General features: G+C 41.0%; 1 protein-coding gene across 3 annotated transcripts in view; it reads right to left on the bottom strand.

The window, feature by feature from the left end:
* Window positions 1–3,180: 3,180 nt before the first annotated feature.
* Window positions 3,181–15,348, bottom strand: part of LOC114061559 (cadherin EGF LAG seven-pass G-type receptor 1-like) — a 76,208-nt gene continuing 64,040 nt past the window's right edge. The window contains exons 2-4 of one of the 3 annotated variants that reach the window (XM_027892151.1): window positions 10,640–11,278; window positions 5,486–5,598; window positions 3,181–3,426 (exon numbers count right to left, since the gene is read on the bottom strand). In XM_027892151.1, the coding sequence (XP_027747952.1) occupies window positions 3,418–3,426; window positions 5,486–5,598; window positions 10,640–11,278 (761 nt within the window). In that variant the 3' untranslated portion in view covers window positions 3,181–3,417. The remainder of the gene's footprint in view (window positions 3,427–5,485; window positions 5,599–10,639; window positions 11,279–15,348) is intronic. The other 2 variants (XM_027892149.1, XM_027892150.1) reach the window with 2 other exon arrangements.

Genomic DNA, 15,348 nt, shown 5'->3' on the forward strand with positions numbered 1-15,348 from the left:
TTAGTGTTATTATACTTTATTGTATCACCTATAATGTGTTTAATTATTAATATAAGACAGTCATCTTCATGTTTCTTACAATATGCATCTCAGTGTGCTGACCCTTTGAAGCTGGGTGGCCCTATCTAATTAAAATATGCTTTTTAATTATACTATATGAAAATGCTGTATAAAAGGTCTCATATGCTTCACTAGGGGAATTTGAGAAACAGCCTGAAGTAAAAAGTATGTTCATCTCGATTTTTAGAAACTGAAAACTGAGACTAGTGACTGCTCGGGAAGCTGCGATTCGGGGGCACCGTACAGTGCTGGTCACAGAACAAAACCTGCCCCAGGAGGAGCAGGGCTGTGATGCAGGCACTGAACCATGATGCTCTAAACAAAAGAGCATTTGCAACAACAATGAAGTTGTGGTTCCCACCATGCTCTGCACAACTGTATTGCAGAACTGTAATTATCTTGATGTTCAAGGCCAAGTGCCTCAGTCTGGTGCTCAACTGTCGAAACTTTCAATCATCCGAACACAAAGAACAGAGACACAAGAAACTACTTTATGCTTTTTTCCTCCCTAACTGGATATCATCCTGATACCCTCATCTCTGCACCCAACCATCCTTCCTGATGTTTTCCTTTGTTTATCTACTGATGAAAATAAAAATGTTTGAGAATTATAAATATATATACAGAAACAAAATATATTTTTCATAATTCAGTCTTATTGCTTTCCAGTTTTGTTTCCCAGTTTTTTATTTACAGCCAGGAGAAAAATGAGCCCCATTACCTTGTTTCTTGGAAGTTAAATTTCTTTTTTTGGTTTGTAAGATCTAAAATATTTAATTCCAGATGTCCTGGAATTTCTTTGTTTTTGGTGTTTTCCTCTGATCTACTGTGAACACTGTGAGGGGCTTTCCAGAATATGAGGCACTCTGGAAAAAATACTATCTCATTATGATTTTATCTTCTGCACAAATAACTTAAAGGCAAGTTGTTAGGTTTTTATCCTCCTTTCTCTTCTCCTTTTTCCTTATCTGATTTGTTTTCAGTGAGAAAAAACAATACCACTTAAAAGGTAGTCTAATATATAGGTTGTTTTGACATTTAGCAAGTGTATGTTTGGATAATGAGAATGCACTTGTGTATTAATTTAATCTAGCTAACTTTTTTGACATTAAATGATGAGGAAAAAAACCCCAAATCTTTTGTTACACTAGGCTCAACTTGGCTAAATTAATAAAAACGCAATTGTAAACTATGTTCACAGAGAAATTTGCCGTTGTTTAATGACCTGCTATTTAAAATATTTTAATTAAAACAAACCTCCATGCATGTAGTTTCTCTCAGACCAATGTTCTGCAATGCATATATATCTCCACAATTATGACAGTGTGTGGGAATCGAGCTATGTCAGTGAGGAGGGGTTTTACATGTACCTATAAAATTACAATATCAAATACCTCCACTTTGTTTAATTACACTTCACTTTCCACGTTTTGTTTTTTTTTTAGTTATACCAGTGATGATAAGCAAATGCATTATAACAAATATTTTCACAAGGCCTGGGAGAATTGCAATTCCCATTCAGGTGTGGTGACAAAAATCTCATTAATATAAAACCAGGAGAACCAGTCAAGATACAGAACTCTGCCTAAAATTGACAGAGCAGTATCTCTCAAAAAGAAATACATATACAACAGGTTAAAGACCATAAAAGAAATCTCACATATGCTAGAACAAAGGGAATCCCAAATTTAGCCCAGTTCATTGTATACCAGGAAACCTGAGGTGCTCACTACATCTCTCTCTCTCCCATGGAACACCACTAACCAATAAGCTCATACTTGTAAGACCTCTCATGTCTGCAAGCCTTGACTTCATGTGGTACACCCCAAAACCAAGAACCTGCCTCCTCTCCGTACCCTAACGTGATCTCACAGACACCAAGGGCATTAATAGCAAGGTATAAAAAAGTAACTGTGAGCATGGAACCACTCTGAATTAGGTCACTGCACAAGTTATCTGGACACTGAATTTTAGCTACATGCTACTTTCACTTTTTTTTTTTTTTTTAATTATCAGCATCGAGGGAGAAAGTGTAAAATCATCAGTGGTAAACTCTTCAGGTGACAAACGAGGTGAGTGGCTAAATGAAGAGAAGCAGCAACCAGCCTCATAGCTGTCTTATGGAGAAGCAAAAGAAGATAAACTGTAATCTGTAAGGAGGATTTCCTAGATCCTGAACTGTTTGGAAGAGCTGAATTCATAAGTATATTGGAGATTAATTACTAAGGTAGCTTCTGAAGCCAGGGCTAACTGATTACATTGTTGTGTGATCTGCTGCTTGCTTCTACAAAGCACCCATCATGCCTCCACTGCAGGAGCACCCAGGAAGAACATGACTCCTGTCAAATAATTCTGAAACTAATTAAAAAGAACTAACGCAACATTAAGTCTGTAGCTAGGTTTCCACATGACAGCAAAGGACTTAGATCAGTGCAAATATTTCCATGGGCAAGGAGGATAAGACACGAGGCTCCAGAAGAGGCATCTGAACCCCCAGCACTTGCATGAGATCAACTGAATCAAAGATCATCCCACATGCAGCATCTTGGGGTGGGGGCAAGGGAGGGTTTGTACGTGATGGGAAAACTGTTGAACTTTAAACAGTACCTAGTTTATGCACATCAGGATGAGGGTAATGCGGTAAAACTCTTTGCCTGGGTTTAAGAAAAAGCATAGCAGATTACTGTGAATACTGCAGGCTATGTACTCCCATTGGAGAACTAAATTGTCAACAAACAGACCACAGTAATCCAATTAGGAAAGGCTTTTTGCATCCTGACAAGTGAGCGTAGGTTGAAGATTAACTGAAGGACATATCCTCCAGATAAAAATCCACCTATTGAAATGGCAGACCTCTTTAGTGAGTCCTATGAATCTGATACAAACTCCAGATTTGCAACATTCATCTCCTGTGACTTGGTGACAGACGTGGACAGGAATATAATCAACAGAAACATGACAACAATAGACTTAAGCATTCGTCTAAAATTTTTTACCATTTTCATTGTTTCAGTTATCTTCTGGAGCAAGCAGTCATGCAGTTGTGCTGTCTGAGTCATAACCTCAGGTCCAAACCAACATCACTTGAGTCCAGCCATAAGGCTGTGCTGTGCTGGCCCCATCTCTGCACGCATTAACATCAAGCCTTGCCTCAAAAATAAACAAGGACCTGTTTTAACACGCACAGTAAATCTGAGAGTTAAAACCAGCAGCTGAGTGGGCATGCAGACTTCTGCTGAGAATCCATGTCAGGAAAGAAATGTCTTTCACGGGGATCTCCCCCAGGTTGCCAGCCATGGGCAGCCCAGGAATGGCCCTTCCTCAGCCACTTTAGACTTGTCTAGTCACCAACTGCTTCTATGTGACCTAGAAGAGATGAAGATGGTATGCCTCAGCTTCCCACCTCTTTGGTGAAGGCGACAGCATCCCCTTGCTCAAAGCAGTGACTCAAAGCTGTTAGCAGCTTCTACAGAGCCCACAGCAGTCCTTAGATGTGAAATGTTTTGTGCAGGTACAGCTTGCAATGATCAGAAGTCACCATTCTCTGACAATATATGTAGACTCAAAAGCAAGAATTTTGCCAGGTAATGCATCTTAATCTAAATATCCAAAAATAATACTTATTTTCAGGAATTCATGATAAAAAATGGACATGGTCCTAAATGGAGAGAAATAAAAAGTATACACCACAGTTGACTGCTGTGTTCTTTAAATGCAGCATGCACTGCCCAATAGCCAATGGAAGACTTATTATCCATGGCTAATTGCAATGAAAAGGTTGTATGGGTTCCCTATTTGTTTAGACATGAAGTCAGCTCATGAGATGACATCTGGGGTTCATTGCTCTTTGGTGTGGAAACTTCAAAGCATAGAGAGTAAGATTTATGAGACACAACATCTCGTTGTACATAGCTGAGTGGTGAAGTTCATAAAAAGAGAAATTCTTATAATGGCCTGGATTGAAAGGGACCTTAAAAGTCATCTAGTTTCAGCCCTCCTGCTATGGACAGAAACACGTTTCACTAGACCTGGTTGCTCAAAGCCCCATCCGATCTGCTCTTAAACATTTCCAGGGATGGGGCATTTACAGCTTTTCCAGGCAACCAATTCCAGTGTCTCATCACACTCACGGTAAAGAATGTCTTCCTAACATCTGATCTAAACCTACCTTCTTTCGTTTTGAAACCATTCCCCCTTGTCCTGTATATCCTTGCAAACAGTCTCTCTCTACCTTTCTTGTAGGCTCCCTTCAGGTACTGGAAGGCTGCAATTTGGCCACCCTGAAGCCTTCTCTTCTCCAGGATGAACAATGCAAATTCTCTCAGCCTTTCTCATATGATAGGTGCTCCATCCCTGTAATTGTCTTGGTAGCCCTCACCTAGACTTGTTCCAACAGGCTGATATTCTTCCTGTGCTGGGCACCCCAGGGCTGGATGCAGTGCTCCAGGAGGGGTCTCATCAGAGCAGAGCAGAGGGGCAGAATCCCCTCCCTTGCCCTGCTAGCCACCCTTCTTTTGATGCAACCCCATTTGGCTTTTTGGGCTGCAAGTGCCCATTACTGGGTCATGCCCAGCCTCTCATCCATCAGTACCCCCAAGGCCCCTTGGCAGGGCTGCTCTTGATCTGCCCATCCCCCAGCCTGTATCGATACCAGGGGTTGTCCTGACCCAGGTGCAGCACCTTGGACTTGATCTTATTAAACCTCATTTGAGATTCCCGTGGGCCCATTTCTCACATTTGTCCAGGTGCCTCTGATGGCATCCTGTCCTTCAGGTGTGTCAATCACACCACTCAGCTTGGTGTCATCTGCAAACCTGTGGAGGGTGCACTCGATCCCTTTGTCTATGTCATTGGTGAAAATATTAAATAAAACTAATGATAGCCTTTTCCAGCATTTGCATCAGTCATGCTCTGAAAAATGTTTGGAGGATTTAAGCTCTGCTTCTGGATCATCACTGCACTGTTTACAGGGTCCTTGCCAGCCACCCAAGTGCTGTGACCCTCTGGGGGCTCAGAAGGGGTTGGAAGGAAACTGAGGTACCTGGCTGTACACAACTTCTGCCAATCACAGGGACACAGCTTGCCATGTCTACACCAACAGAGATGTCTGCTCATTCAATAAAGGCAGAAGAGGGCTTTTCTCACAAAATTTTCATGCTGATGAGACAGAGGAAGTTGAAGATGAATGGAAAAGACTGTGCTGGGACATCAACTAAGAATGGACCTCATAAACAAATGATCATGATGATGTGATCATTAGATCACCATCAGATGTGAAAAAGATGGCTGCAGAGAGCAACAAGTCCACAGCAATCAATGGGAAATGGTGCTGCAGTTATGAAGACTTAGTTTCACTACAAACATCAGAAAAACAGCATGGCATACCACTGCTGGAAAAGAAGAAAATTTCGAAAAATATCTAAACCTCCAGTGCTATACAGACCTTCACTGGGATGGAACCACCCTCAACAAGCTTTCTCTCAGTAATGCCATACAGAAACTGCAAGGTAAGGCAACCAGGTATTCTCCTCTGAGGCACTGAGAAACAACAAAAGTTATTAAAAGACTGATAGCCAGCACTCTTCTACTTCTCTTGCATCCAAAATTAGCAGAAAAGCTTCATAAAAAAATGTTAAGATTTTAAATTCTGGAAATACTGCAAATCACTCAGCACCCTAATAACTGAAACTATATTTAAACCCTTGAAACTGAATATATACATTTTTTGAGAGAATTAGATCTTGCCTGGGTTTCATCTCTTTATTATATAAAAGCACCTGGGATCCAGGTGCGTAACTTTGAAGACCTAGACTAAAGGACACTGTTCAGGCAGCAGTGATACAAAATATTTCAGTACCTTTACTATGTTGCCTTAACATTTGAATGAGGTATCACTCATGGCCCATGAAGTTGTCACATGCCATGGGAATGTGTCTGTACATTCATGGGAATGTCTGTAAACAACAAAGCTTCTTATTTAGTGTTTTGTATTAAAGACAAACTTGGTCACAGCTGCTTGAACGTACTGGCAAAGCCCCACAACCCTGTAAGGATAACTTTTGTTCAGCCTTACTGTCATAAAACCATGGCCTTTCATAAGCTAAATAAGGAGTTAAAGATACACTAAGGTACCTGTAGGAATCAAATTTAGATCTGCTGTACAGGATTTGGCTGTTACATACCTGTGATTCCACTGCTCCAGAGGAGCTGCAGAAGTGCAACTGAGAGTGGAATTTCAGACTTTCTTGCCCAAGATAAAACACTCATTATGACTACCCTGGCTGCCAGTTTTTTCTACTTGAAAGCTGAAATTCCCCCAAATAAATCTCTCTGGCCTGAAAAATGAGAATCTGGTATCAGACTAAACTGGGAAATCACTATCTGAAGAATGGATATAAGTAAAGATAACACAGAAGCATATCTTCACGTGTACTTCTATGCTGTATGTTTGCAAGAGCCAAACACCGAGAACTTACTAAGCAATATGAACAGGAACTTCTGGCACGATGCTATGAAACCAGCTATAATTACCTTCTCATGACACCAAAGTCAGAATTCACAGAAGCCACATTAGATGTCACGATTCCTCATGTCAATACGGTATCATAGATACAAATTAGGAGGAAAAAAAGTATAACACATAAAAGATCTCTAATTGCTGTATTTGATTACTAGAAGATTTACAGCCACTTAAGATTTCTCCCCTCTCTGAAGTGAAATCCAAGGAGAGATGCAGAGGATATGGGGAATTCTCTGATGATCTTTTTCCCCTTACAAACTGCTCCTTGCTAGGGCTTATGTAGCAAAGGAGGCAGAGAGAATGTGATATGAGAACAGAGGAGGAGAACTGTGGGAACATTAAATCTCTTCCTTATTTCAGGGGTTGTTGGCACTTTTTTTTGTTTGTTTGTTTGTTTGTTTTGCATTAGAGTGCTTTTATTATGTGTCAATTAAATTTTACTCTTTGGGAGCAGTCTTCTTGTCTGCTGAGCAGAAGAACTGAGGCCATTGTGCTGCTGGAGGACCAAGCAATGGCAGGAGGTACCCAGGTCAGGGCAGGAATTGTGGGAATTCATACCCAAGAAGGTGGTGACTATGGCCACAGTGGTCACACAGGCACCAGGATGGGGCTGGAAATACATCTCATTCAGGAACTGCTGTGGCATCCATGCCTCCAAAGCTGGTGTAGATGACACAATGCATTTACTGTTCATGGGGTTGCCATCCGGGGAATACAGACAATTTCACCTCTGTCCAAGCCTTCACCTGTAGCTCAACTCAGCTGCTTCTACAGCACTCAAAGATACATGAACTAAAGCTAGAAAAAATACATATGTTTTACATAGTTCATTAAATTTGTTTGCTTAACTTTAATTACACCCTTTAACCCTTCAGCTACACACACCACTCTCTGCCACCAATGTTAGTGTTTACACTGTTCACTTCTCTACACTAATCTGTATACAAAGAAAAGAAGTCTGAAAAAATATTATTAAAGAAGTCTGAAAAAAATATTATTAAAAATATATGTACTTCTTCATTCACCTCCTTACATCACAGGAAGTGAAGTGAATTCCAAATCACCCTAACCCAGCCAGTAATCAGGTTTCAGAAATACCTTGCAGAAGCTCAGTTTACCTCTGTGCCCGTAACAAAAGACTCCCGAAGACAGAGAAACTTTCATCATGTATAAATGACTAACAATTACATCAAAACAAATGGAGTGCTTCAAAGCAGCGTGGAAAAATAGGGGGAAATTCCATCCTATTAAGATAGGACATAATTATCTTCTACAGGAAATAAACGCTATATTTTTAGCAGGTGACCAGTCAGATAGATTCAGTACAGGGTTATGATTGTGTAGTGATTTCTAACTGAATTGCAGCCTATCTCCCAAGATAGATGACAGATCTTGGTATTTTCTTGTAATTATTTTTCTATGTAGGCTCTTAATTGGGAAATGGAAACATGAGAGCTCCTAGAGAAGGATGCATGTCATTCACTATCACCATTCATATTTCATCTTTTACAATTAATTCAAAGATTTGTAAGTACCTCATACTGAGATGTTACTGCACTGAGTTAGTACCATGATAAAATTTCAGTAATACCAGAATTTTCCAGCCTTCAGACTTAGCAACTTTCTGCTCATTCCAATTTATGATTGCTGCATTTCATGAACCAATATACACTGCTGCTATTGAAGTATATTTACATATCAAATAGATATAAAATCTGGATTGCTGTAAACAATAAATTTACATACAAGCTGAAAACACATTATTATTATTAAGGGTATAAACTGAACTTGCAAATGGATGTGAACATATTTAAAGAAAAGATTAAAATCAGAGGTAAAATAACAATTCTTAAAAAAGGATTGGGACAAAATTCAATAATGCATCTTCATAAATTATTTCTAGTAGTAGACTAATTGTAGATAACATTTTCAATCTTGTTCTGTCAAGCGGATGAAAATCAACCAAAATGGCCAACATACATGTCAGGTTTGACAGGCAAAACACTGTCATGCAACATGGAACCTAAAGGCACTAATGTAACATAAACCAGTCACAGTGCAGACACTAAATTTCTACTACATTCATTCAGCAATAAAACAGAAATATTCAATCATGTTTGTATCAATTTATGGGATAAGGGTCCAGATCCCTCTTGATCATGGCTGGATGTGCTTTTCCCTGCCCAGCGTGAGTATGATCAAACTATCCTTCCAAGGAAGAAAGTGTTTCACTGAAGTGCAGTTAACCCTGAAACCTAAAGAGAGGGAAGCTATAAGCTCACTCCTTAACTTCTGATCACCTTAATATCCTGGCAGCAGGACAGTTAATTTTTAACTCATTTAACTATGCACTGAAAATACAGTTACAGATCAAATCTTTTTTTATGTATGAATAATATGGTGCTTCTCTTATAAATATGTACTGTGTCTGTTCTGACTACAGCATAAAGTATTAAACATGTTCATCAATTATTAATATAAGCTTATTCTCTTTTATTTTGAAAGTATATTTAGCCTTTTTTCTGAAGATTTCTAAAAAGAGACTTTCAAAATGTGGTGGAATGCATGTCATTCCAAAACCTAGGACATGGATGAATTAACTTCATTTATATGCATATCTTTGTTTAATGAAACCTGCTACTTCTAAGCATTCCTATTTACAGCATAATATTATGTAAACATTTTTAATGAAATCAACTGATCATAAAATCTACTTCATGCTGCCCAATGCTGTATGTATTGTGTATAAATGGATAATGGACTTTATAATGTATTTGACTGTGGAATTCATTCATGAGCAGCCTGGCAGGAAAATTACTCCTCAACAAACACCAAATATCCCAGCCATCTCACAGCTCTACTCAGGGTTTCTCCCACTGGACAAAAATTTTGTCTGCATCTTCTTAGGAAGGTCCTGCTGCCCTAAGCTCTGCACATATTTCAGGGAGCATCTCCTGTCCCCCTTGCTGGGGAAAGCCCAGTTCCCTTTCTGCCATGTGCTTGCTCACTAACTCCTTGCTTCTCCCACAGTCAAATTTTTGATTACACCCCTGAGCAAAAGCCACAGAAAGTGAAGGAAAACCCTTCCACCTGGAGGACTGGATCTACATCATCTAGATTTTTTTTTTACATCGAGACTTGAATAATTTATGGTTTCAATTTTTTATAACTTCAGCAGTGAGAGGCAGTGTTGGGAACCAGCCCCCCCTCTGCTTCACCCCTTGTTTGCAGGGGTCACAACAGACAGTGCTGAGCTGCCAGCGTAAATTACAGCAGGCAGCACGTCAGTGCAGAATGCTTAAATGCGTGTACACTTTCAAATACATAAATAATCCCACTGACTTTACTGAAGCACCAGAAAACATTCAGCTAATATTGTTTTGTAACTTCTCAGGAGTATTTGAGAAGCAGTACTTTCATCTTTATTAGCTGTCAAGTCCACGATGAGGCAAAGTACGTTCCTCAGCAGGCTGCTGGAGACAGGCCTGGAAGCAGCTACGTCCTTCTGGAGTTTTCTCTGGACATTTACAAACCAGAGCTGACTTGCAGTATTTCCCCCAAGTGTGTATTATTGCAGCTTTTTGGGAACAAGATCAATCTTAATGCTCTGTGCTGGCTGATGACCAAGGGTTGAGGACCTCCAACAGAGGCCGTGCACCCCCACTATATTCTGGTATGAGGGGACTGCAGAGAGGCCTGGAAGGCATGCGAGACCATGAGCCAGGGGATGTGCCCCATCTTTTTCCTTCCAGACAGAAGAAATAAATTTTCATAAAGCATTTTGAGCAGAAATTCAAAGAGTGCAAATGGCTTCAGCAGCTGACAATCCCTCTGTGTGGTCTGGAGCACGGCACGGTTCCTACCACCATGCACGCACAGAGATATGGGACGTACCCTAAGTGATGTGTGACACTCACAAGCCTTCTCCTGACTAGAAGGCAGTGCCAGGAGTTCTTCTCCCTTTGATTAAGAATGTCAGCAATTTCAGCTTGACACAAAACTGGCCTGGCTGACGGTCTAACATATAAATCATGGGTCAAAGATAAGATAAACACATACCAGTGTAGTCCTCATAGCATTCACAAGTGTAGCCCCCTTCTCGGCTTCGACAAAGCCCATTGCTCCCGCAAGGGTTGGAGTAGCAGAGGTCAATTTCCGTCTCACAGTAGTCCCCCGTGAAGCCCGGGGGGCATCGGCACCGCAGCCCGTTGATGGGGTGGATGGGGCGGAACAGGACAGTGTTGGAGCTGATGAACGGGGCCGAGCTGTCAAACTTCAGGACAGAGACACACTTCATGTAATTCTCACAGGGCTCACGCAAGCAGATGTTGTCGTCGAAGGGCAGCACCCTCTGTGTGGAAATCATGGTCAGTAGGGTCCTGTTGAGGTAGATCTGCTCCTGCAGGTCCTCAGAGGGGAAGAACTTGTTTCTAATGCCACCAGGGAGCAAGGCTGAGAAGGTCACATTTAGGATATTGGAGCTTACATCTGTGTCATTTTGGATGTTGAAAACAAAGATGCCATCCTTGGCAGTGGAGAGCACAGTTGCCACCCCCTCTACAAACAGGGACAGGAGTGGAGAAAGGAACCTCTCCTGGGACATGTTCTCCAGCCTCACTGTGATGCTGTTGGTGAGCATGTCATCCGTGATGATGGTGACACGCAGGGTGCAGACCGCTGTGACACTGTGGACACCATCTGAAGGGAAGAGAGAAAGATAACAGTGATGTCAGAGAGCAGGCTTCAACCTATGGACAAGGAGGCTCCCACAGTCTCCTGAAAATAAAACAGATCTGCAAGGCAGTTCAGTGAACTGGGATGGGAGAGGGAAATATATCCACCTTCTACAGTGATGTCTTTACTCGGGAAAACAAATTAAATCTCTTAAGGATTGCAACTCAAAGGATCCAAGACATCTTGAAGAGGCCAGAACATCTGGAGAAGATCCCAGGCAAACAACTAGCAAGGGGTAGTGAGGAAACAGTCTGAGAGCCCCATGTGTCCAAGGCGAAGCCAAGAGGAAGGAGCCTTTCATGATAGCAACTGATTGTCTACAGCTGGTGCTGGGAAGCTGTCCCTTTTTACAGCACAATACCAAAATTATCTTCTCCAGGTGTGGTCTCAGGCTTAAGGAGCCAGAAATATACACAGACAGAGAACTGTGATCAGAGCTTCAGACATAAGTCACCTGAGGAAACAATCTTCACATTTGAACACCAGAACTTCTTCATTCTTCACACCTAGATTCTTCAAAATATTTTATGAATATTAGGGAAAAAAAATAAAATATGTCTGCAGTGAAAAGCAGGCATTTAAAAACTCTTCCACTGTTTTAAAGCATTTCTGATATTGCTGTGGCTGTTCTGCAATAAAACCCCTAATTATATAAATATAGCACTAATACACACACTGGACTGAGAGATGCTGCTTTAAAATCTTAGTACACCCTGAGGCTTCCAGTAGTGCTATAATGTATAAAGTCTAGAGCATTCTATCATTACAGAACATAATTGTGACATGGTGAGTGCTAGAATTAACTTGAATTAAGTTCAAAGTGGGTATAGAATGGGAAGTTGCATCATCACTGAAATCAAACCATTTAGGTTAAATCTGTCTCCTTACTAACATTAAGGACTCCTTAAAATACAGATCGCACATTGCAGAAAATATGGTTAGTATTATTAGGGCTGCATCTAGAAATCCCAGGAGGGTGGAGTTCCCCTGGCTTCTCATAGAAATGTTCCTTCTGCAAGATCTCACTGCGTAAATAAACCAGAAATGAGGATGAGTTCACCTCATGAGAAAGATGAACTGGTTTGAGTGGCCAGTATCAGTCCCACAGTGGCGTTAAGAACTAAATCTAGTTCCCCTAGGTCCCAGCTTGGTGCCATAGTCTTAGCCTGAAGTATTCCTGAAATAATCATTACACGAGTAACCTGCTATTACATTTATTTCAGTTCAACCACAAGGTATGTGCAGAAATGGATTTTGAATCACATCAGTGTAAGGTTGCAGCAGGAACGGCATTTGAATCAATCTAAAGCCAGAGTGAGATCAAAAATCTAATAGCATAGACTGCTAAAGGTCATTTTGCTAAGGTTTCTTATCTCAAAGTGTGCGTTTATGACCCATTATGGTCATGCAGAAACAGAAAAGAAAAATAAGAATGGTTTCTTTCCTATTCACTGTCACCACCTCAGGAGCTGTTTTGTTCTAAAAAGAAATGTACTGTTGGAAGATTTTTCCTCCAGAATTACAGTAGCAATATTGTAAATTACATTAACCAAATAGCTTTTGACTCCCTCCTCCTGACCAGGTTGTCCGTAACAGCTCAGCTTTTACAGTTGGCTTTTTTCCACAATGAAGCAGTTTTTAGGCAAATAGAAAAATCTTTTCTCCTGTGTGCTACTTTAACTACTTCCTGGCTAGGGCCAGTCAGGAGAGTGATCCGTCTGACTTCTCCCAGATAACAAGTGAGAAGATGAGGAAATGGCCTCAGGTTGAGCCAGGGGAGGTTTAAACTGGGTATTGGGAAAAATTTCTTCACCAAAAGGATGGTTAGGTATTGGAACAGGCTGCCCAGGGAAGTGGTGGAGTCACCATCATATTTAAAAGATGTGCAGACGTGGCCCTTAGGGACATGATTTAGTGGTGGACTTGGCAGTGCTGGGTAAACGGTTGGACTTGATGATCTTAAAGATCTTTTCCAAAGTAAACAATTTTATGATTCTACGTTCCCCTCACTGAAGCTCACGTACCAGCTTTCACTTTCTCCCAAGTTTGCAGAAATCTTCTCTTCAGACTCATTTAAGAAATGTCTCAGCCTCCATCAAGACCCAAAGCAACCTCTGAAAATGATCGGTAGCCAAAATCCTCATTGCAACCTCCTCCTGCACGGTCTGTGGATTTCTGGCCAACAGACAATACAGGACACCAGCACTTTCAGAAATATCGTCCTCAGACTAGTTTACCCACCTCTGTCAATTGCACAGCTCATTCCCAAAAGGCCAGAAGCAGAATAAACTATTTAATTTTTTTTTTCATTAAGTAATTGACGTTTGCCTGTCTGTCCCATTGGGTGCCTGAACTATCTTGCTATTTGTTGCACAATACACTACAGAAGTTCTCTCATACCAGCAGAATGCTGGACAATGGGTCCTTTTTTAAAGCAAACACTATGATCTATAGCCCATGGTATGTATAGTAAAAAGACAAAATACGATCCACTGTCAGACAACGCACTAGAGTCTACAAACTGTCATAATCAATATCAACTGTCACAATATGCAAGAGCTTCCCAGCATTCACAACAGCTATTCTGACACAGTTAATAAATCAATGGAAAAAGCCTGGTGTCAGATACCACACAACCTCCTTGTTCCACAGGCAGCACAAAAGAAATCTGGGCACAGACGTATAGCTGCAAAATAAAGTTGTGTTTTAAAAGCCAGTTCGGCTTTGTGCAGCCCTGTTGCAGAGCATTAAAATAAAAAGAGAGTAAAAAGGAGCTGAGCATGTGTACTACAGACAACAAAAGAACGGCACAGCTATACAGCCAGCTGGACAAGCGCCTCTTTCACATCACCAGCAAGGCTGAGAGCAGCATCACGGGATCCAATCATCTATTCATTCAGAAACTCAAGGAAAGTTGAAACAATCTGTGGTTTTATGGGACCAACTTAGTATCTATTCTACTTTCAACAGACATCATTCGCTTTGAGGGCTGGAACAAGTGCAATAAAGACAGTGGAATTTTTTTGTCTTTGTTGGGAATTGAATTAAGCCCTAAGTATCCAGTATGTATGTGTTTTGAGATTTACAAGTGAAATATTCCATGAATGTTTATAATGTTTACTGCCAGAAAAGTCAGAAAAATAACACTAAGAAGTACTATTCTATGGAGTGCTACTATTCATGGCCTCCACTGTCTGAGATGCCTACCACATGCAGCTACCCAATATACATGCACAACCAATCTGTTGTTCTGCTAAAAAGGCTCTAAGAATCTGAGTTTTCAAAGGTCTTATGATACAGCCCTAAAAAGTCTCTACCATTGTTTTGGCAGGTACAAGATGGCTTCAGTCAGGGGTGTGGAACACCCTTCAAGTGATGCCACTCAGGAGAAACTCTGGCTACACTTTACTCTTTGGAGCAGACCTTTGCACATTTGAATGCACACACATACACAAGGCTTGGCTGTCACCAGTTCTCACAGCCATCATCTGCTGGCTTTCAGTAAACTGGTTGGATGCAAGTGTCTTCCTGAAAGAGCTCTAAACACTCAGATCATGTTGGCAAATGGGATGTGCAGGCATCTTGCTAAGAGTGATTTGAGCAGACGGCCTTGATCTTAGCAGCCCAAGCCACCAGAGAAAAGGGAAACACAGGACAGACCAAGGAGAAAGACAGGATTCAAACAATGCTTTTTATGGGCTTGGCTCCTAAGCCCTTGTACCAACAGCTTTTGTCAGTTTTGTCAATTAAGTTTCCCTTCCATAAGATAGGGATAATGGCACTCACATGTACACTGTGAAGCAGTGGGTGCAGACAATGAAATGCTGAGACACTGGGGTAATGAAAGCAACATAAATGTCTTAAAGAAATCATAAAAGGTTCTTTCAAAAGCTGTTGCAGCCAGGTTTATCAAGAACAAGGTGGAAAGATGAAAATAAGACTCAAAGTCTCACAGATCAGTAAATGAACAAAGACTATTCTGGACAGCCAGGTGGCTACACCAAAAATGTTTTAATCACAGATGTGGTCCCTGA

The sequence above is a fragment of the Empidonax traillii genome, unplaced genomic scaffold, assembly GCF_003031625.1.
Source record: "Empidonax traillii isolate 1590-97213 ecotype Southwest subspecies unplaced genomic scaffold, ASM303162v1 scaffold339:size995844, whole genome shotgun sequence".
NCBI classification, from domain to species: domain Eukaryota; kingdom Metazoa; phylum Chordata; class Aves; order Passeriformes; family Tyrannidae; genus Empidonax; species Empidonax traillii.